Source organism: Lepeophtheirus salmonis, chromosome 13 (genome assembly GCF_016086655.4).
Source record: "Lepeophtheirus salmonis chromosome 13, UVic_Lsal_1.4, whole genome shotgun sequence".
Classification (NCBI taxonomy): Eukaryota; Metazoa; Arthropoda; class Copepoda; order Siphonostomatoida; family Caligidae; genus Lepeophtheirus; species Lepeophtheirus salmonis.
The window spans coordinates 33,517,544-33,541,001 of record NC_052143.2 but is presented as its reverse complement, the minus strand read 5'-3'; the positions used below and the strand labels follow the sequence as shown (position 1 = coordinate 33,541,001).

Here is a 23,458-nt window from a genome sequence, read left to right as displayed (position 1 = left end):
TTCAAATGGTGATGTCCACAGCTATAACGATGAAGCATTTACTTTTTCTTGGGACAATAAGGACCCGAATAATTTGAACAAATTATCTGAATTGAGATTATCGCTTGACCCCGAGATATTCAGTTATTATTGTGTCTACTCAAACAATCATAGAATCGGTTCGAATCAACTTAAATGATGCTTCGATTTTGAAATTGATAAACACAAGTCGATTTCATATTTATATAGAGTTATCTTGGTTTTTAACACTAAACCTCATCAAATGTTTGAGTTTCATGGCGTTGTTCCTAAATAGTATTTTTTTAAAGGAATTTAAGATGTTGTTGAAATATATTTCTAAATTATTTTTTTATAGTTTAGATTGTCAGGCAGCATCCTAGAATATACTTATACTTTTTGTATATTCTTTTGCCACATCTCAAATTCATAAATCTATTCTCTTTTTAGCCATTGTAAGGATTCCAAGTAATAAATGTGCCAGTTATTGTTATATGTTTTCACTAAATATGTTTGATTTACTCGTCATAAAAAGTGATTTCTAAGGGGTATATGGAGAATATTAGAGATATTCGGGAACTTCTCCCATACCCAAGTCACTAATTCCACTTATTGCTCTTTTCCTCTCTCTAAACTTTAGGAATCAACTTTTATAAATAGTAATAGCTACAACAAATAGAAAATATACGTATATAGGGTGTCCACAATAAATTGGAACTACTTTAAACTTCATCTAGATCCATAATGTGGATATTCGGGGTTAAATCATACTAATATAAAAGGTTGCGTGAACAATACACTATAACTTCCACCACAATTGTTTTGACAACAAACAATATTCATCATCGAACAAGCAAGGAGAGACGCCATCCTCGAATTGGCTCGCGCGGGGCACAAGCCCTCTGCTATCTACAAGCTTCTTAACTACACCAAGACCACGGTGTACCGGGTCTTCAATGCCTGGAGGTTGAGGGGAAAGTCTGCCGCAAGGCACACAACATGAGACGTGACCGAATCCACACTCCCCGCTTCCCTGAAGGCCTCCTGAAGTCCATCGAGGCTTCGCCGGGGACTTCCTTGTCCAGGTTGGCCAAGAACCGTGGAGTGAGCAAGCAGCTGGTCTCCAAGGATGTGAATGAGGAACTCGGGTACAGGTCATACCGAATGGCCAAACAACACATCCTCACGGCATCTATGAAGGCCACCAGGCTCACCAACGGTAAGCGTCTCCTCAATGACCTGAAGAGCCATAGAGGAAGAATCATCTTCTTCTCCGACGAGAAGAACTGGACTGTCGATAGAAGCTACAACGTCCAGAATGACAGGTGGCTTGCCAAGGAGAGAGAAGAGGTCCCTGCGGTCTTCACCACAAAGTTGCCGGCCTCTGTGATGACCCTGGGTGTCCTCTGCAGCACCAGTGAGGTGATGCCTCCTTTCTTCTTCAATCCCAAGGAAAGCGTTAACGCGATAAGGTACTGCTTACTGGTACGAACTCCTTCATGACGTCATCCCCTGGATCAAAGATACGGCTGCTGGGAGGGAGTTCATATTCCAATAAGACTCAGTGCCTGCACACATCGCCATGAGGACCACTAACCTCTTCAACTCCCACGACATCACTTTCTGGGATCGCAACACCTGGCCCTCCAACTCACCCGACCTCAATCCGTGTGATTACTACTGGTAGGGGAAATTGGAGAGGGAGGTGTGCAAGGTCAGCCACAAGAGCATCGCGGCCCTGAAGGGCTCCTGTATGAGGGAGTGGAATGCTGTCGATTCCGCGGAAGTCATCAGGGCATGCAAATCCTTTAGGGGCAGGATGGAGAAGATGGTGGCTGCTGAGGGAGGACATGTTGAATAAATTTATTGTTTAATATCATGTCTAACTTTTTCATATTAACAAATACACTCCAAATTCCATATTTATCATGCAGGTTGAATTTTAAGATAGTTCCAATTTATCGTGGACACCCACGATGTATGTATCACTTTTTTTAAATAAATATTCTGAACCAATTAATGAAATCATTTTTTATATTTAAACAAAAAGCAACGCTAAAACAACATTAAAAGGTAGTCAAGATCTAGTTGGAAATTATTATCAATTAATAAATGGACAGTGGAGATGCGTAAAGATACCCTCAGGAAAGAGAAAATATGTACCTAATTTATGTTAATTCATTCACACAAGCTCGATCAAAAATGATTAGGTTTGACTCAACGCAGGTCCATGGCCATCCTTAGTCTATTTAAATATATAAACTGTATATTTTTAATAGTGTATAAGGAAACTAAAAAAATATACATTATTTGCAAGATGGTGTGTCAATTTTAGAAAAAAAATGGATAGGGAAAAAAACGAAAAATGGAAAAATTATTTTACGCTTATAAAATACCAATCACAAATATATATTATTATATTATATATATTGATGGAAAAAAAAACAAAAAAAAAAAAACACTTCAGATATTCGAATAGAAAGTGCTAATCACTAATAACAATATTAAAATGGAATATTAATATTGGACAAAAGAAATGGATACTAGCTGGAAAGTGGAGCAATCTGAAATTGCTATAAAAATATGTATTCGACACTTATGTAATTATCTAATTTGATTAATTGTGGTACGTGTGATTGGGGCCAACTGTGAGGCCCTCAAATATATCAAGTGCATTATATTTCTCAATTTTTTATACTAATGCTTGTTTGTCAATCCATGAGTCATGTCCAATATGAATAATCTTACATGTCTAATTATATTATAATTTATAATGAAGAATTAATTGATTAACACTTTCTCCATTCGAACCACTGTCCCGGTTTTTTTTTGTTAATATACTCATATGTTATATTGGTGATAGGTATTATATAGCTGTCAAAGAACTTTTGCCATTTTTTCCACTTTGTCAATTTTCCTTTATTTTTCTCTTGCCATTTCTTCAACTGTCATTTTTCTTTAAATTAAAAAGGATTTATTCAAGTCCTGACCCTATATATCAAATATAAATAGATACACCGCTATATCGAGCAGAATTTCCCAAATCTGCATTTTATCGATATGGTAGAAAATTCTTAGACATTTCGATATTTCCTCCAATATTTTGTATGCTGCAATAAAAAGAAAAGGTTGAATCCGTACTTTATAATTCAAATATTTGTTATCCATAAAAGATTGTCTCTCACAGGTCTGCCTTTTTAATAGAGCAAAGCATTAACCAACAAGGACTAAAAAAAATGAATTAGTAGCATGATCTGAAATTATTATAACTTCAAAATTCCAGAGCCTAATAAAAGTATCCTCATTGAAAGCTACTAATAAAGAATATTAATCTTTGATTTTTTTTAATGTTGCATCTTTAGGATATAAATCTGTTAGCAAACAAAACAAGCTATTTGCGAAAAAACAAAATAATAGGCCATCAGGAATACTGTTACATCTTATCATTTGTAAAATATCGGATTGGATTAGAAAATATTTTAATATCAGGCCCTGTCTATAAAATTCCCTTTTAATTTATTTTTCTTGCGTCCAAAATACATTTTTGAGTTTGGATTGATAAATAATAAAATATAAAAATTGGTATTACGGGAGTTGTATTATTTAACCACAAGAAGGCACCATTCTCGATATTTTTGTAAACAAACGCATAAAATTAAAGACCGCTTAGCCCAATGAAACAATTTTGTTTCCATAATATTATGACTAAATTATTTAAAAAGTTCTCGAAAAAAAATGGGTTTCTTTTAAAATGAAGTGCAATTATAATAAATAATTAATTTATCTCAGAACTGGGATCAATATAAGGGCGTCAGCAGGATAATATTTTGGAGAGGGCAATATTTTTGAAAAGAAAGTATAAACATTTCAAAAATTCAACCTATTTATAAAAAATGGAATTTTTTAGAAAAAAAATTTTAAAAATCTCCAATAATTTAAAAAATGTTAAATTTTTATAGAAAAAAAATTCAATACTGTTTAGAACACAATAACATTTTTTGGAAAAATATTTCAAATATTAAATTAAAAAATAAATAAATAGAAGTATCACTAGTTGTTCCTAAAAAAAAGATATTGGGAAAATTTTTTGTGAAATTAAATTTATGGTACAAAATTTCACATATGAAATTTTAGAAAACAAATTTCAAAAATCCACTGCTGTGAACAAAAATTTTCAAATATCATTGTAAACACTAATATTTTTGTAAAAACTTTCAAAAATTAAATTATATACAATAAATTTATTTGAAAAAAAAATTCAAATATTAAATGTTTTGGAATATTTTTTGAAAAATTATATATTTTGAAAAAAAATGAATTTAATTTTGGTAAATTTGGATATTTGAGGGCGCGTTACAAACCCTCCAACCCCCTGAAATAAGTCCACAATCAGTATATATTTCAAGAGAGATTCATAAAAAAATAATTATTGATGTTCTGTAGAATCTGAGCATTGGATTTTGATAAGAGATAACATAGGCATGTCTATTGATCTATAAGTACATGCATTCAATATATTTATAGATTTAAATGCTTATTATTAGAATATTAATGATTTAACGTTGATATATCATCTCATAAATCTTTTTCTTTTTAAAGGATGCGATAAATAAAACTGTAAGTCTTAGAATTAGATACCAATGAATGTCTTCATGATTAGGGCATTATATTAACAATTAATGTATTGTAGATAATGAGATATCATAATTTGGAGTGAAAGAACACAAAAAGATTGTCCCTCAATCGTTTAGATTACACAGGGAACAATAAGGGGGCGGCAGGGGGGATTTGTACAAATACATTGATGACAATAATCAAATTTATCTACGAGCGCAGAATCCAAAACTCATCTCAGTTTTTCTACTTAGTCATCTTAATTTTGAAATATCTAGGATTACAGTTATTAGATACTCTTATTGTTCAGAGTCATTTTTTACCCTTAAAACAATCCCTAAATTAAAAGTATTAATAATAAAACTTATTTAAGTGTTTTTATTGATTCTGTATCTTGTTCTGAACTCGATATATTTCCATTTTTTGAAGGAAAAATGATAAAAACGACACTCTTCTTTAGACTTTTATAACTTATTCATAATACATAGTGATGAGGAATACCATCATAGCCTATATTATAGAAAAATATTTCAATACATATTTAAAAAAATAAGCATCTCCAAGAATTGTTGCTCCATTTTGTAGTGATCCCATTTATTAAGGGGATGTACTAGGAACTAGTTAACATTATCATCATATTTTTTTCCGATTTCAATGCCAATTTCATGACATCATGCCTCATGAAAGGAAGAACAAGGCAATTGAAGGAAGATACTTCTAACTTGATCATCCATCTCAAGAGATGTTCAAATTAAGATTCCGAATTCCACGATTCATCCGAGGAAAACTACCAGACCTCATAAGGAAGTCGAATGTACTCCTTCTTTGGGAATAAGATACCAGGATCGAAACAATAAAGTGATCCATTCACGATGAGTAGAGAATATTAATATTTCAAAATGGGATCACTTAAAAAATACAAAATGGAACAAAATCCTTGGAGATGTATATTTAAAAAAAATTATACATTGAATATTTTTCTATAATATAAGCTATAATTATATCATCACTGTGTATTATGAATAAGTTATAACATAACCTACGTCCAATTTGTTTGTAGAGGTCAAAACTAAAAAACTGTTCATCGAAGAAATAAAAAATACAATCTCTTGAATTTGACCGAACAATCGGTGAATAAAGTTGACCAAAAAAGTTAGTCTAAGGTTTAGAAGCGATTACATTTGGTTCACCGTTTGAAACCCTGGTCTTCATCAAAATATTGGTTCAAATTGGTCTGAAAAAATCATTAAGATCAGCCTGTAAAATCGGACCGAGTCTCAACAATAGTTTTAACCCTTAAAGTTATCCTATGGAAACGTATTCTTGAAAATAAAATAAAACAAATAAATTGACTTCCTGGAATTGATAAATAGGATTTCCATCTATATTCAACATAATTAGTATAATTAAGTTATTAAAATATACTTTTTTCTACAATCATTCTTACTTTTGTTCCTCAGTGGCATTCGCAGCTGTTTTACATGTCCTAAAATGACAATTAAAATGTTATGGTATTAAGAAAATGTCTTCATTATAAGTATTTCCAACATTAAACGAATTATATGGGTTTTCGATCGTATGAGCAAACTAATCAGTAGATATTATCTGCAAGGTATCATAGCAGTCCTGAATTTAGTAATACACAAATCAGTAAATCACCGCCCGACAACCATCCTTTTGACATTCAACATTATATTATAGAAAAATAAATCAAAAAGAGAAACCTCTGTCATAAGCTGGGAACACAAATCTCAAGATTTTTATCCGTTATCCGTACTACCAACTCTGGAAAGAAATAAACCGTGTATGAGATATTCCATAAATCATAAGATTTGGTATACTATCATGACACCGGATGCAGCCCATTCCTTTGCAAGGCAGAGTTGGTAGTACGGATAACGGATAAGAATATTAAGATTTGTGTTCCCACTTATAATGGAGGTTTCTCTTTCTAATTTATGTTTCTATTGTAATAACCAGACCCCTATATCAGGATATCAGGCTGGTCCAATCACTTGTCGACTTTTCTTCATCAATATAGAATGACTCACGTAAACAATAGCCAACCAAATAAGCGAAGGAATTCATTTCAGCTAAGTCGAGAGAGTTAAAAAAAATGAATTCAAGATCCTCAAACTTTTCTTCATTGTGAAATTCTTGGATCATTTTCGATTCCTCTAGCGATACTAAAAATGGAGACTTATCCTCCTCATAACTTATCCCGTGTTTTTTATATAGAAATTGTGTTAGAGTAACAATTTTATGGCGTTCTTTAGTTCGATAGGAAATGGTGTTATTTTTATATCTTACTTGGGCCGAATCAAACTTTATGTTGGCGCTGTTCCAAAGTTTCTTGATGTCATTCTATCAAACCAGTGACCAACTTGCTCACTAAACCAAGCAACCGTTAAATAAGATTCCGGATAATCAAAGTTATAAACCAAAAATCTTATTGCACTTCCAGTTGTAGGACTGAGAAGGTCTGAAGCAAACACAACTTTCATCTTTTCAAAATTTCCAAGATTAATACTCTTAATAGAAAGACGAGGTTGGAGTTTGAGCTCCCGATCTCTTTGGAATAGTATTAAATCTTGGTTTTGACTCCAACTAATGCAAATACTAAAGGATATGTGGCTAACTAGTCACTTGACGGCTTAAGGGTACCCTAATCTCTTACTAACATCACCGACATTATATTCGAGAGCAGGTTCATTACAGTATGGAGGATTCCTGTTTGAAAATCAATACACTTCAGGTTTCACTGTAGAGTCCTATTGCTTGGAAGTGGATACCCATGACTAATTAACATTTGATAGCCACTTGTCCCCGAGGCTAACCTCAATTGGAGAGGTTTCTTAATCGTCTTATTTGACCATGAGGTCTGACTTGAAAAAATTTATGAAGGAATTATTCCGAAAACCATATATGTATCTCTTCGGATTTACGGACCCTAGTATCTCTTTGATGAATTTGTTTCTTCAGCGCAACAATCTTCTCCTTTCGAACTTCTAGTTGAATTTGAAGAGAGTAATTCATGTCTTTTACCTTTTTCAATTCTTGCAAAAGCTCTATAATAGATGTTATGAAATAATAATTACCAATAGCATAATAGATAACGTAGTCAAGAAATATATAATCCCGCCTTGATATTTTTTAATAATAATATATTCCTCAGGATGTGCTGGAAAACTTTCATCAGATTTTGTACCCAAAAAAAATTCCATTATATCCTCCAATGGAGAGCTTTCTAAGGGATGATCAGCACTATATGGATGATCTTGGCAATATGATTCCATATTATTTGGCCCTAAGTAGAAAAAAACGATCATATTACCACTTTTTAAGCAATAAGAAATCCTACTTTGGTGTTGTTCAACATCAAAATGTTCCTCCTCAATAGTTGATAAATTTTCTAAAGAGAGAAGATAACCTTACTTATTATCTGCTGCAGAGTCTAGGGAATGAGGATCAGGACCATATGTATGATCATGGGAACCTAATTTCATGTTGCCTAGCTTAATGACCAAAAAAAGTATTACAAATATAATTTTTCTTATGTCCATTTACCTTCTCCTTCCTCATCTGATTTTCTAGAATTCCGTATTTCTCTTTGCACAATAGGCTTCACGTGGCTGAATAGCTTAGGAATACCCCCAAAATAAATCTTTCTTATCCGTTTGGTGTGGTCTAATCTTTGTAATTAGATTTTTTCGAAGTGCTTTGAGCATAACCGAGAATGAGTGCAAGGCTTCCAATTGGCCCTCTTTCTTCGTAGTATCCATTTTTGATATAGTCTTATCCTTTGGAAAGGAAAAAAGGGTGGCATCTTTGTTCGAGCATTTAACAGCAATACACGAAGGTATTTCTATCCTAATTTTGGGATTTCAGGTCGATCTATTTGAAAAATTACTTTTTCTTTGCAGTTAATAAGATTTGAATAAGGCCGTAGACTACTGTAGACTAAATATGAACGTTTCATGCAGACATAGATCAAAAACTAGAGTATTGTCATGAAAGTAATATTGGATTTAGAATTACAAGGATATCCAAAGCGTAAAATCTATTTACATCAACCTTACACAAAACTTTTGATCTAACATAGACAAAAACATGTTTATGGATTAGTATAAAGCCATATAATTCCAAAATAAGTAAAATTTTGGACAAAGAAATGAAGACATGTTTTTTGCAATGAAAAAATATACATGAATAAGTTATTGATGTTACAAATTAAATTTAAAATTAATTTGTTAAAAAATTCTTGATAAGGAATAATTATTTCAAGATCTGAAATTTGACAAGGATCTATCTGAAGAAAATATTATCAAAAATGCAGCCTATTACTTTATTCATCTTCAAAGGCAGGATACTTAATTTTTTTATGAGAGCTACTCTTTTTGTCATAAACCGTAAGATGAAATGGTCATCATTTAGACAAAATGAAAACGAAATGAACTAAAAACAATTAGGGAGATTGAGGATACTTGTTACGGAGGAGACATGTTACACTGCCTATAACATTAAAATTTAACATTATCTAACCATACTGGGCTTGTACAATTGAATGTCGTCATTTGTTTATCAAATCAACATAAAACCCAGGTTGCCAAATGCTTACAGTTATAGAAAATTTCGACATTGAAATCTTTGACAGAAAAAATAAACATTTTAGTTAAGTATTTGTTTTGATGTATTTCAATTTTATTTTTTAAATGTCAAAGTCGAGCATGTTTTTCAATTAATTATCATGTTTGTAATGTATTATTAGTTTCAATATTCAGTTCATATCATTTATTCCGTTTCCAACACTATGGAGGAGACATGTTACGCCACATTTTTATTATTTATACTCGTACTATATATATATAAATATGTGTATATAAATATGTTATATTTAATTATGTTTTGCTTTTTGTGTAATTTCATGTTAAACTTCAATCACAGTAAATAGTAGAAAAAATATTTTTTGCCGGGCGTTGAATTATCTTTTAAATTTTAAAACTTATAAATGTTTTAAAAAAATTAACTTTTTGTAACATGTAGCCTCACTCTCCCCTACTTCAATCGAATGTTCTGTTTATTCGACCCTGGGAAAAAAGGAAAGTCACAAATTCAGAAGGTTTTCAAAAATATGGCAAGAATATGAAAACGTGGTACATGACTTACCTTCAAGCTACATTGAACCGTTGAAATTGACAGCCGTCGATAGATCTTATGATGAGGCAACATTTAATCTTACGAGTGAGAAGTATAGAAGGTGTTTTTCATACTACTCATTGAATAAATTGTACAATATCTCATAGGGAAATATATTTTTTCATGTGACTTAGATTTATTTAGAATATATTATATAATTATTTTAGATTTATCTTTTTAAATTAAAAAACTGTTTTTAATCAATTATGTATTATATAATTTATCTCAAACTTCAAATGTACACGTTGTTTTATGGGATATTTTTCAAACGGGTCATTTTGATCCTTAGAACAACGGGTGAGCATAAAAAGTAAATACCAGAGAAGTTATAAATCTTAGTCTTAAAACTGAAACTATCGTTCATGAGAGTCTAATTGATTTAAGATAATTCAAAAATTCAATTATTATAAATAAATCAAAGAAAATAAATTTTAATTTAGTATCTTCCTCAAAAGGACAATTAATCATTTGTGTTTTTTTTAGTGATAATTAAATTTTATATTCTTGAAACTAGTAAAATTATCTCATAGTCAAGAAAAAGTATTTTGTCTCGTTTTATGAGGTTTACTCTCACTTTATATAATATTGTTTTTGCCTTAACAAATTTATATTTTATACGAAAGGAAGAATAAAAAAATCAGACAATGAGAAGCATTTAACTATTTTTTGAATTAGGCATAGGTTTAAGGATATCAATTAAATTAAAAAATTACTTTAACATTAAAATATGAACATGCCCCAGAAAAAAAATCGTGGAATAAATTAAAAGGTTGCGCGATGTTTTATGTATAATATTTCCGTCATTATTACTGTTTTTGACTTTGATATGATCTTGTCATTTGAAGTAAAAGTCGACAACGCAACACTTTCACTTACAAATTCAAAGTAGATCTGAGTAACAGTCATGGATACAGTATTAAAAATTGGAAGTAGCTCAAGCCAAGTGGACATCCATCCTTTTGGTGCAACTGTTATCGGATGGAAATACAACAATGTGGATTTACTTTTCCTTTCTTCAAAAGCTATAACGGATGGATCCAAAGCCATCCGAGGAGGAATACCCATTTGTTTCCCTCAATTTGGACCCTGGACTGCTGGCCCTCAGCATGGTTTTGCACGTAGTAAGCCTTGGAAGTTGACCAAAAAAGACGATAATACTGCTGTAGCCATTTTGCAACACGATGATGAAACTCTCAAACTCTGGCCGTATAATTTTGAATTCATTTATACGATCAAAGTCCTCGAAGACAAGAAATTGTCTTTTCAAATGGAAGTTCATAATAAATCAGTGAAGGAATTTGACTTTACATTCTGTTTTCATACGTATTTTAACGTTCCTGATGTTAAAAAATGTGCAATTGAGGTTCGTATTAATCAAATTTAATTATGTCTCAATTAACCACTAATATATATTTATAATGAACTTAATATTGGTTATAGGGACTGAACAATCTCGAATATATCGACAAAGTAAAGGGTGGGGCTAAAACCAATGAGTCTAGGCCAAAAGTTACGATCTCTGATTCCACAGATAGTATTTACTTATCTGCTCCGGATGTAATTACTCTCCATGGTGCTCAAAATGGACATTCTATTCAAATAAAGAAATCTGGTATCAAGGATGTGGTAGTCTGGAATCCTTGGATTGAAAATGCAAAGAAAATGTCCGACTTTGGCGATGAAGAATATACAAACATGGTGTGTGTAGAACCTGCAAACGCAATAGATAGAGTTGTGATCAAGCCGGAGTCATCCTGGGTGGGAAAAGTTGAATTAGAAGTTGTTTAAGCTAATGATTATTTTAGAGATATTTAAATGTTATTGTTTAAATGATTTTATTTAATACATTATCAGTATTTTTTTTTTACATTTTTTGCAGTTTGACATACATAATTCACTTTTGTTTATTGTTATTACTAATAATAGCTAAAAAAATCTCCAAAACTGGTTTTTCTTTTGTTTTTCATTTTCAAAGAAGGCCTTTTTTCACAATAATGCGCACATTTGTTGCTTGCGTAAAACTAGGTTTATATTTTTTTAAGTGACGTCATTATGGGGCCCTAAACATTCAACTTTTATAACAATTAAAAGGCCTTAAATCTTACTGTCTATCAAAAGGATATCACTCCATTACCTAGTTTTATTATATATCTGACAATGAAATCTTTTTAAAACATGTTATTAACGATGTAACAGCGTATGACTGTGTAACAATATAATCTTATTCCCATTGTGTTGATAAAAAGTTGACTTTTACATTGGGAAAAATCAAGGTTAATAATTGACCTTAAGAAAAAATAAGATATTTCCCAATAATTATCCTACTTTTATCGTCCATAATCGATGAAAAAATTGTGCAAAATTAGCCTTTTTATAGGTATTTTCAGTATATATTACTTTGATTATATTTAGATATCGCTGTTTATCATTGGCATCAAGTAGTATTTAATGTAAGGGTTATGTCTTTTTTTATTCTTAAAGCGATTAGATAGAATTAAATAAAGATTTATTGGAAATTTGTCCATTTTATGTTGTAAAAATATCAATATTGGTCCACTAATATGGCGTCTCCTTCAATTAAGATGCTATTTATGAAGTTAGTGAAAATATTCTTTAAAGTACAATCAATTAAAGGTGTAAGATCGCATGTTGAGGCTATCGCCCCAGTAATTTGTGAGAAAAAAATTAAAAAACAATGGAAGACAAATTTATTAAAAAAATTAAAAGTTTATTTCTTCACTACAACATTTTAGGTGCTTTTTTTATGTGATGAGATTTCATAAGGATTTTTGGGTGATTGGTTCATTTATTTTATAACTAGGTATATATATCAATAATGGCATTGCTTATTCAATAAGCTATCTCCTTAAAACGCTCCATACCAAATGGATTCTACTTGATCTACGTGAGAATGCCAGTAATTTGTGAAAAAAAAATTAAAAAACAATGGACGACAAATTTATTTCACCCGACACATATTTAAAACATTGTTTCCCTCATCATTGACCCAGGCTACAGGACCCTTAGCCCATAGTCCCAATTGAAGTCCTTTGAAGTAAAATTTATTAGGATACGACTGAGCCTTTGTTGAAGATTAAGTACATATCTTGTTTAAATTTATTCACAAATGAGTTTGACTAAATAGAAGATATTTTTTTCGTAGAATAATACCAGACTTTTGTTAATTTTAAATATATATTAATTAATTGTCCAATTATTTTTAAGAAAATTCTATTGGAAAGAGAATCAAATTTATTTATTCTTATTGGAAATCTTTTAAATATGAGTAAAAAAATTTTAAGAGCTACTTTTCCATAGTAGGATTTTTTTACTCTACTCCATTTGACTTGGCATCATTTTGCAATGATCACTGTTTCTTGTGTCAAAGCAAACTAAAACATTATAGAGAATAGAATAGGAAAGAAAACTCACAAATAAAAAATTACAACGAAGTTATTTTAGTAATTTAAGATGCCAACATCATAAGATTTTTAATGTCAAGTATATTTTAAGAATAATAGATGAAATATCCAACCTAAAAGTCCAAAAAATTGTAAAAAGAAGGAACATGAACAAATACACTTCCATTTGTAAATACTATAACAATATATTTTCATTAGGACGTCAAATTGACGCCTTGGTATTAAAAACACATCTAATGTAAACAATTGATTACCAATTTATATCATATTATTATTATGAAAAGCTTATTAAAACCGGGAGGGATAAAATAATTATTTATCTAACTATATTCAATGAAATTTCTGTAGATGAACAATTAAATTTGTTGTAAACTCATGTCAATGAGGCTTATTTTTCTTCATTTTATGTATTGAGCATTTGTTTTTCCAAACTGATTGATGCATACATTTTATTATATATTCCATAAATGAAATAATTAATTATTCATTATCAAATAAAAAAGGTTATATCAACATCAAGTAATAAATATATTTAGAACAGTTTTATTTTTATCGGACAAGATTAGACGAAATGTATTCGACAATAAAGATTTTTAAATATTATGACGATAAAATATTTGTATTTGTTTCGTCTGACTAAATTTCCTTGTCCAAATACAGACAAGACAAAAGGTCATAAAACTAAATGTGACTAAACGAAGATGAGACAAAAGATCATAAAACTAAATGTGACTAAACGAAGATGAGACAAAATTCAGCGAAGAGAAATGATTCGGCTTACCTTCATTTCGTCTTGTGCAAAGATAAATGCTGAATGAGGATGCTTCTGATTTTTCTGAGAGTTTTATATATTAACTCCTTTTTTATAAGGTTGAGCCCTTAGCGGCCTAGCGATTTAAGCGATTCCGGTTCTTGAACCGCTGGAATTGGAACTGACAAAGTCAAACCGAGACCGTAATATATTTCTTATTTATCTCGCTTCTTGTGCTTTTTCCCCTGTATGGAATATATAAATAAAATATAATATATATTATAAAAATAAATTAGCTTTAATTAATAAGTCAATTTTCATAGTTTTTTTTTTTTTTTGTACAATCGCAGCGTTTTCCTATGATTTTTTACGATTTTTACGATTTTTTATGATTTTTTACGTCACACTGTTACGTGGTACAGTTTTATCTGAGTTCCAAATAGCTAAGGGCTTCTTATGGAACTGGAAAAGTGGTTTTAGGCACCAGATGGTATAAATAAAAGAGGGAATATGTGGGGTAGATTATGCAACCAGGTCCACTGCTGAGCTTGTCGGTTCCCTACAATATATAAGCTATAATATTTCTTAGAGTAATAATTTTTTAGCTGAGGCCCCTTTTATACAAAAAATGTGTAGTTGTATATGTATACTGAAATCAATCCTCAATCTTTCATCTTCCTACCTCATAGCCTCCCCTCACGTACTCTTTTAAGTAACCTTAGCTTTCGGGGCCCCTGCTGGAACTTGAGATATCGCACACTCTACGTATAAGGTAGCTGTGGCCCTAATTGTATCTAATATCATTTCCTGGGCTCGAATTTTCAAGCGAAACCTTTTGTTTGATATTCCTGTTACCAAAATGTGCCTTTATAAAAAGAACCGAGTCCGAAGACTGTAACCAAGACCGATAAAGCTGAAATGAGAACGAAACCGTTGAAATAAAAGAACCGGGACCGATAGAATTGTTGAAACTGAACCGGGCTCAACCTTGCCTATATATTGTATATAAACAATACCTATTTATCATACTATCATTTTAAATTGAATTAAAATATACAATCGTGTAAACCAATACGTTAAAAATCCTTTTTCGGCCAAATGTCGCAAATGCTCCTTCTGTGAAATTACCTAATGGCAAACTGTCCTTTGACAAAAATGTTGTCGGCCAAAAGGATGTTAAGGGATATTTTTCTTACACCTACGTATTGGCTATTAATATTATTCCTAATTAATAATTAAACATCTATGAACATGTAAACAACAATAATGGAATAAATTGTGATATATTTTTTTTTTTCATATTTTATTCATGGAACACTTTATTAATCACTTTGACGTCATACCTGTTTAATTAAAAAAGGTTATTGAAAGTTTAAAAAACCACATTTTTATTCTAAATCATACGATTATGTTTTATAATATTTTATAAATTGCATATAAAAACAAAAAAAAAAAAATATGACAATTCAAATAAGATATTTAAACTGTTTTTGTTAAATTTGAAAATACGGGATTTTTAGTAAATTTCAATGCTATTGGGCATAATTTGATAAAGAATTGTATTTAAGTGGAACATAATTGATAGAATAAATAATGTTAAATGTAACTTTAAGAAGCTAATAAGGGTTTTTTTTATGACGCAAATAGACATTATTTGTTTGTAATTTAATTATTGTCTACGATCTATTTGTTTTATATATTTTTGGCTCAATAAATTTCTTTTGTTTCAAAATATCTTTATAAAAATTGTCAATTCGATGTTTATACATTCCATGTTTTGTCTTTTGACTTTTTGTCCTGGTTTCGGTAATTGAGACAGAAAAAAAGTGGTGATGGGGTTTTAAATTTCAAAACTGTAAAAATTAAATAATTTCAGTACAAATTAATCTATGGAATCCATAAGTATTGTAGGACATATTTTAATTATAAATTATTTTTTTAGTGTTCTTATTTTCAGCATATTAGGGTATATTTTTTTTATATTTATTATATGTTCAAGCCCTTTGCATTACTAAACATAAATTTTATGATCCCAGATGTTTCTTCTTATTTAATATAAGTCATTTAAAAAATATATATATATATAATTAGATAACCATTAGATTATATTAAATTAAACTTATTTTCAGTGCACACAAAATAATCAGAATTCAATTATGTAAGACTTATTTAATGTTAAAGGGTATTTAAATACTTATTTAGATTAAACAAAGGTAAAATTGGTATTTATCTACAGATTTGGAAAAATAAATGTTCTGTATTGTCCACGAACAATTTGTTGAAAAATATATATTAATTCAGTAAGTTTGTATGTCTGTCTTGATGTTTGAAAATAATCCCTTTTGAATGTTTGTTAAATATCTCAAAAACTACGTAACTAATTGCACTAAGAAATAACAATGTAAAAACTGGCGAGTGTAGCTAAAGTTCATTGCGTCATATTAAAAAAAAACTAACAGTTGAGAGCATTTATTCAATTTTAATAGAGCAAAGTTTGTCTCTTTTTGAAGCCTAATAACTTTGAGCAATGCCGAGTAATTCCGCTAGAACAAAAGAATCGATCCTATTAACTAGGGATGTATCAATACCAAATTTTCAACCGATTTGATTTCCGGTTCCTATACCATCTTTATGCACGGACACCGATTCCTTATTATGTATAAAGGAATTTCGTCAATAAATCCCTTTTTTTTTTTGCTTTTTTCGAATTTTGACTTTTTATTAATTACGGATAGGAAAAAAACATAAATTTATCAACTATAATTAGTTGTTAATAAATTTTTATTTTAAAAAGTTAATTTTTCTCCGTGCTCAGGAGTCTATTAATTTTGCAAGCTGCCTGGCACTCCAGATCTTGAGAAATTTAATCCCAGTGAACGTTGCTGGAATTGCAGAAAAATTAAAGCCTGTAATTTTATTTGGTCTATCCTTAAAAATTCAAAGTGAACCAGCAAAAACAAAAAGCTATGGAGTTTGTAAAAGCGTGATTGCAGAGAAGTTGACAATAGTGGAGCCTATTATTGTCACTTTTTGTCGAATTTTTAGCAATTTTGTGGCTTTATTTTGTTTATTTATTTACTGTCAAATTTTATAGAAGACACTTTTTGTTCGATATGGATTGATAACTAACATCATGAATAGCAATTTTTGTAGGATGTTTCACTTTGGTTTAGGTAATTAATTTTAAACTAGAATGTTAAGATATATATACTCGTATGTAACTTCTCTAAATAAATAAAGTCATAAATAACAAAAAAAAAAAAAAAAAAAATACATTACTTTTAAGCTGTCTTGGAAATTTTACAACAATCCAATGAAATCTAAATTTTAAACAATACAATACGAAATCATTTTTTAACCAAAAACACTGCCTCCTGGATTGTGCCAAAAATTTCAAAATGGTATTTTCTTTTTTGATAAACTAACCTATCTATCAATATCAAGTATTTAATTTTAACAGATATAGATTACATTGAATAAAATGCTGTTATTATTACTTGTTTTATTCGTGAAGTCAAACGTGAATAGTCCTTGACAATAGGTTGAGATCTCTTAAAAGCAGCTCTATTTGTAGCTCATAGATCTTTCTAGCGCATGTGGGTTCCATTCTCATTTCAGATTACCCCCTGAAAACTAATATGGTATGTCAATATAAAAATAATCATGAAAAAATATTAAGAAAAGAAGAAAATCCCAATTTGTTATTTTACTTTAAATATAATTATAGGGCAATATTTTATAAATATATTTGAATCAATTATTGGGATTATACTCCAATCTGTGGGATGATTTTATAGATCCAAAAATCTTGACTATAGATTATAGCCTTCATTTTGTTTATGATATTAAATTTGGCTCCGACATAATCTTCCATATAGCATATATCAATTTATCATTTTTTTATTGTGACGATCAATTTTGACTACATAATGTGAAATTTTCGTCAGATTCATAGAGTTTATATGAATAATTTGTTTTAGAAATTGACCATAATTTGTCAAAAAATATATATGTTTTTTACACTCAATTTTGTGAAAAATAATTATTTATTTGTTTTTTATTAATGTAGCACCTGTAAAATAGTTGCATGCTTATTGCAAACCTTCGTTTCAAGGATATACCATACCCATAAGTCCATAAGTATTTTTTTTGGCTCTAGGAATCACCTGGGTGTTAACCTACGCACGTTGAGCTCTAGAGAATAAATTTTCCCGAGTGTGTTGTCCATGAGATACAGCGATTCAATTTACCAGATGTTTATTATACATTTCAATTGCCAAGTGTCGAAAAGATGTCATCCCAAAGTAGGGAGGCTGCTCCCTAGTAAACAAATTATTGTGGCCCAAATGACAAGATAGTTTCTATGAGCAGCAGATCCAGCAATTGAGATTTGTTGAAGAAGATATCAGAAGGATGTCAGAGGTAGCTCCCTCAATGGTTTTGAGGTTTCGTTTCCCGCAACCAAAAAACTCTTGACAACGTGGAAAAAGACGTTATCAGAGAGAAAAGACAAGAAAATGTGTCAAATAATGATGATAAAGGAATTCGTTAGAAATTTTTTAAATTATGGATTAAAAATCAAGACGGGTCTTTCCCATTGAATGAGGATTTTCTAGACTATGATGTATTTGAGATAACCATAAATAAATTAAGAATCTCACTAAATGATCTGTCTCAATTCATCACATCAATGGGCCTTGGAAGAGGTTAGATTGGATTTTAAGCTCTAGATTGATATTTCAACAAATTATTTTGTAATTGACATAAATGGGCTACAATAAATCATTGAGTTCCACTCGAAAAAAATAAAGGGCTAAAAACTGTTGGTTGTATCTCGAATTCTTGAATTTAACATTTGCATTATTTATAACAAATTAAATGTGATGGATTCTGTGGAAGGAAAGAAGTAAATCCAGTGAGGGAGTGTAGTTTTTTGACATTACTTCGCTTATTCAAAAACAATCTTCTTACTTTCTAGTTAGCTGGCAATTCCCTCGTATCGCTTGATACGTCATTACTATTTCATAATTTATTCTTTTTGAAAAAACAACAAATAAATAAGTTATACCAAGGTATGTGGAATAGAAGGTATAACAATTTTTAATTTTTGTTAATTGTTAATAGAATCATATATTTTACAAAATTACCTTATATAAATTTAAAAAGAATTGGATATCCAACGTTCTCCTCATCGAAAAATCTTTCAGAATTCCTTACATGTAAAATGGACACTCGTAAAAAAATTGCTATGACTTGTACTGTGGCTACCTGGTTTTCCTCTAACATTGATTCAGATCAGGAATATTCTTACTATCGATTTCCTAAAAATGATGATATCTATTGCAAATGGATTCAAGCATCCCATAGGTAGGATTCATTTAATTTTACAACCGCCAGAATTTGTTCTTGACATTTTGAGAATGAGTGATTTGAAAGAAATTTCAGGGGTGAAATAATGCTGAACTATGAAAGGAGTTCGAGCAACAAAGTTTGGAAAAGCTTAAGCCCCAAAGCATTCCCCACCCTACACTTAGTTCCCGAGGATCCTGTAAGAATAATCGAGGATGATACATCTTAAATTAGAAGAAAAGAAAGGTATACATTCAAATTCAAATCAAGTAAATATAACTTGTTTACCCTAATTAAATGTAATTTTCCTAGGCTTTTATCTAGAAATACAAATAAGATGCTTGATAAATTAATCAATAACATCAGCAAATAAATCTTGGAATCGAATCTTTATAATGATAATTCTAAACAATCCCTTTTACCTGATGCTATGGAAGTTGAAGATTCATCAGAAAAAATATACAGAAATGTGCTAGTTTAGACTAATACTGGAAGGAAGAATATCTTAATTTGAAGAAAGAGAAGAAAAAATTACTTTTGAAAATAAGTACGCTTCAAAAAGAGTTATTTCTCTTCAAAAGAAAAATCTGTAACAGAGGGTATCAAAGACTCAGGAATCACAAGCCGGAAAATATAAGTTACAGCAGCGATTTTCATCAGGGTAAGTCAATGTGTTAATGAACAAAAAGGTGAATGGAAGGCCAAAAACTGAACAGAAATATTCACAGTTCTCTGATTTTGAGGTCAATGGCTGGAGGAAATGCATATAATTATCTTCAGATGAAATTTCCCTTTGCCAGCTTTATCAACTTTGAGAAATTGGATTTCAAAATTTAAATGAACCTCTTGGATTCAGCATAAAATTTTATATATCTTGAGGGAAAAAATGAAGGGTAAGCGCTTGTAGAATTACATTGCAATTGCAGCATTGACATAAATATTTATAAATAAATATTTTAGACTGTTTTCTCTTCCAGAATTTTCTCTAAAGAATGCTCCGTTTAAGAATCTTGGAGTGCTGTCTTTTGATGAAATGGATTTAAAAAGAAGTTACGATTACTCTCCTTCCTATGATCAAATCTTTGGCCAAAACTACAAGAGTCAGGTTGGAATAATATGTCTATTTTGCAAATCCTAGAAAATGCCTGTTTACTTTGATTTCGACACTGCTATGTCTATTGAAAATCTATTTAATATCATAAAGGAAAAGAGATGAATTTGTGTAGTGGCTATGGTCTCCTATATGGGCCCATCAAATGTGGGACTGCGTAGCACGTAAGGAATCACTAAGGATTTTTCATATTTTTGGAATCCATCAGACCCATCAAAGAAGATTTATGTCTTGTATGATGTGCCTCACCTAATCAAACTCCTGAGAAACCATCTTTTGGATAAAGGGTACCAGTTACCTGATGGACCCCAAATCACCAAGAATGATTTAACAGAAATGAAAGCAAGAGATTGTCAAGAGCTAGAAATCGAACACAAGATCAAGGATATCTATCTTGAATGTCAAGGTAGTCAAATGCACCTTGTTTTTCTGGCCACACAATTGTTAAGCCATACAACAACCTCAGCATTTGAATATATTTTACAAGCAAAGAAGTCACAAGCTGAGTTTATTAAAACTGTAGATTCATGGTTTGATGTCTTCAATAGTAGGAAGTTCATTGATGTTAAAACAAACTCTTGTGGATTTGGAATCGATTTGGCTGAACAAAAAGAAGTCATCAATAAGGTGAGGAAACAAATAAGAATATCCGGAGAATTGGTAAAGAAAAATCCTTTTACTTTTCCAGCATGGAATTTGGATTTCCATAGCATCTTTGGAAAAATTATTCGGAGATTTGAGGGAATCATCTGGAATAAAATACATCCTTACATCGCATTTGAATCAGGATTGTTTGGAAACTTTTTCCACGTTTGAGGGCCTTAGAGTCTCCAATGATCATCCAACTAGTGTTGATTTTATAAATATATTCTTATTAGTTATCGTTTGCCGAGCTGATAGGACCAATTTTGGATCATCAGCACTTCAAATCCGCAGGCAGTTGGCTGGAGGGGCTGTAGCCAACCAAAATTAAGGAATTTTTGTTTTTTGTTCTAAAATTAAAAATCTAAAAACAAAATTTGAATATATTTTTTTTTTCTTTGAATATACAATGTTAGAACTCTCAATGTGCGTTTGTTTATCACCCTAGTGGTGAAAAATAGCAGTATACAAAAAACAATTGATTGTTGTGAAGTGAATATTCAATTACTTATTACTAATAATTAATAACAGTCAACTGGATCATATGAGTGTTCAAAATTGTACAAAGAAGCCCTATTGATACTTTTCCATTGTGGGATGCAATAATGCTTATGGAAAAGGGCTTGAAAACGTAAAAATGTTTTGTTTCGTACTTCGTAATATGGAACAAAGATAACTCTGTATCAAGGCTATAAATAGTGAATGAGGATGGGACTATGTGGAAGCCTCATTATTATAGTTGCATATGTTCCAAACATTTTATTACCGGTATGTGTCATCTAACTCACGGTCATCTTGAATATTTTCAGACATTATTTCTAACGTCCCATGTCAATCCCAGAATCTTTAGTGATAAAGAGCGTTACGGTTTTTTCTTGAAACAAAGATAAACTTATAAGAGACTGGAAGTACTAACGAGAACAATTGACTCAAATGTACGCTTATTTGACAAAATAACAAATTTAAAGAGTATTTAACACTAGTGTATTTTATATTTTAGAAGTAGTTATTTCGTGTCTCAATAATATGTATTTTTATCATTTCAAAGATCCTCAAGAACTCTGCAAACCGATGGCAAATTTCAATCCATTTTCATTTATCAATTTTTTTTCTCGCACTTTGATGATAAAAAAAAATATTGTTCCAGTTCAATAGCTCAATTATGGTAATACATTATTGGTGATCTTAAAAATTTAGTAAAGTCATTTTGGGAAATATGAATTTTGTTTAACATATTTTAAAAGTTAGTGAGTCGGAAGTTATTTTCTGAATTATTAAATCACTTGTCGTTATATTTAAATATCACTCGATCGTAAGGATTTAGGATCTCCACATCAAAATTAAATAAATAAATTAGGAATTAGGTTAACAGTAAAAACGTTAGATTTTGTTGACTACTTTCATTGGTCAAAAGCTTATTAAAGAGTGTTTTGGCTTTGTTCCAGATTGCCGTAATAGTTACAAGGCATCTAAGTCTTTAAAAAATCAGTTTAGTGCTAACTTTTCTAAGTGTCTCCGTTTTGTTGTTCAATATTTTCATAAATCATAAAAATTATATTTTAAACAAAACAAATCCACAAGAATATTTTCACTAATTATAATATTTTAAAACTAATAGCCCTACTAATAGCTTTGATCCATAGTTCTCCCTGTTCCCTATTACGAAGTGGGTAAAAAATATTTTTACGTTTTCAAGCCCTTTTCTATAAGCATTATTGCATCTTCCCATGGAAAAGTAACAAAAGTGCCTCTTTTTACGATTTTGAACACTCATATGACCCAGTTGACTGATATTACCTATTAGTAATAACTAATAAATTAGTAATATAATATTCAGTTCACAACAATAAACAGTTCATCTTATATTGCTATTTTTCGCCACTACGGGGATACACAAACGCACATTGAGAGTTCTAACATTTTCCAAAGCTATGAATTTTCGAAATTTTTCTCAAAATAATTAATATTTACATTTTTTTCGAAATTTTTTCTAAAACAAGTCCTCCTCTAGATATTATATTGTGGATCCCCCTGTATAGACTTTTAATACAATACATTGCAATATTATAATACAGTACCGAATTAAATACTATGTAGGATGTTAATATTACGAAATATATATAAATGTAATTTATTTTGAAAATTATGAAGTAACAGACTATCAGTGATAGTCTGGGAGTACATAAGAGATAAAAAGTAATTGGCATAATGAACTTGTATGGCTAACTACCAGATGATTTCTGACTTTTTTTTTGTTTCTTGTTGGAGGAAAGGTTGCATGATGCAATAAAGGTAAGAAAGTGAAAGAGTATAGAGCTTTTTAACAGACGTTATAAATTCTATCATAATTGAGTGAGACACCATCTTGGAGACTGA

The 23,458-nt window shown here is 30.4% G+C and overlaps 1 protein-coding gene across 1 annotated transcript; it reads left to right on the top strand.

The window, feature by feature from the left end:
• Positions 1-10,615: 10,615 nt before the first annotated feature.
• LOC121128055 (uncharacterized) lies at positions 10,616-11,751 on the top strand. Its single transcript, XM_040723624.2, has 2 exons — positions 10,616-11,170; positions 11,248-11,751. Exons 1-2 carry the CDS (start codon positions 10,712-10,714, stop codon positions 11,593-11,595), a joined length of 807 nt encoding a protein of 268 aa, XP_040579558.1. The 5' UTR covers positions 10,616-10,711; the 3' UTR covers positions 11,596-11,751.
• Positions 11,752-23,458: the final 11,707 nt, after the last annotated feature.

Bases quoted from the DNA above. Each gene is read 5' to 3' on its own strand.
- LOC121128055 (XM_040723624.2), top strand. From the start codon at position 10,712: ATGGATACAGTATTAAAAATTGGAAGTAGCTCAAGCCAAGTGGACATC. The intron at 11,171-11,247 runs GTTCGTATTAAT...TATTGGTTATAG, and splicing joins TTAAAAAATGTGCAATTGAG to GGACTGAACAATCTCGAATA.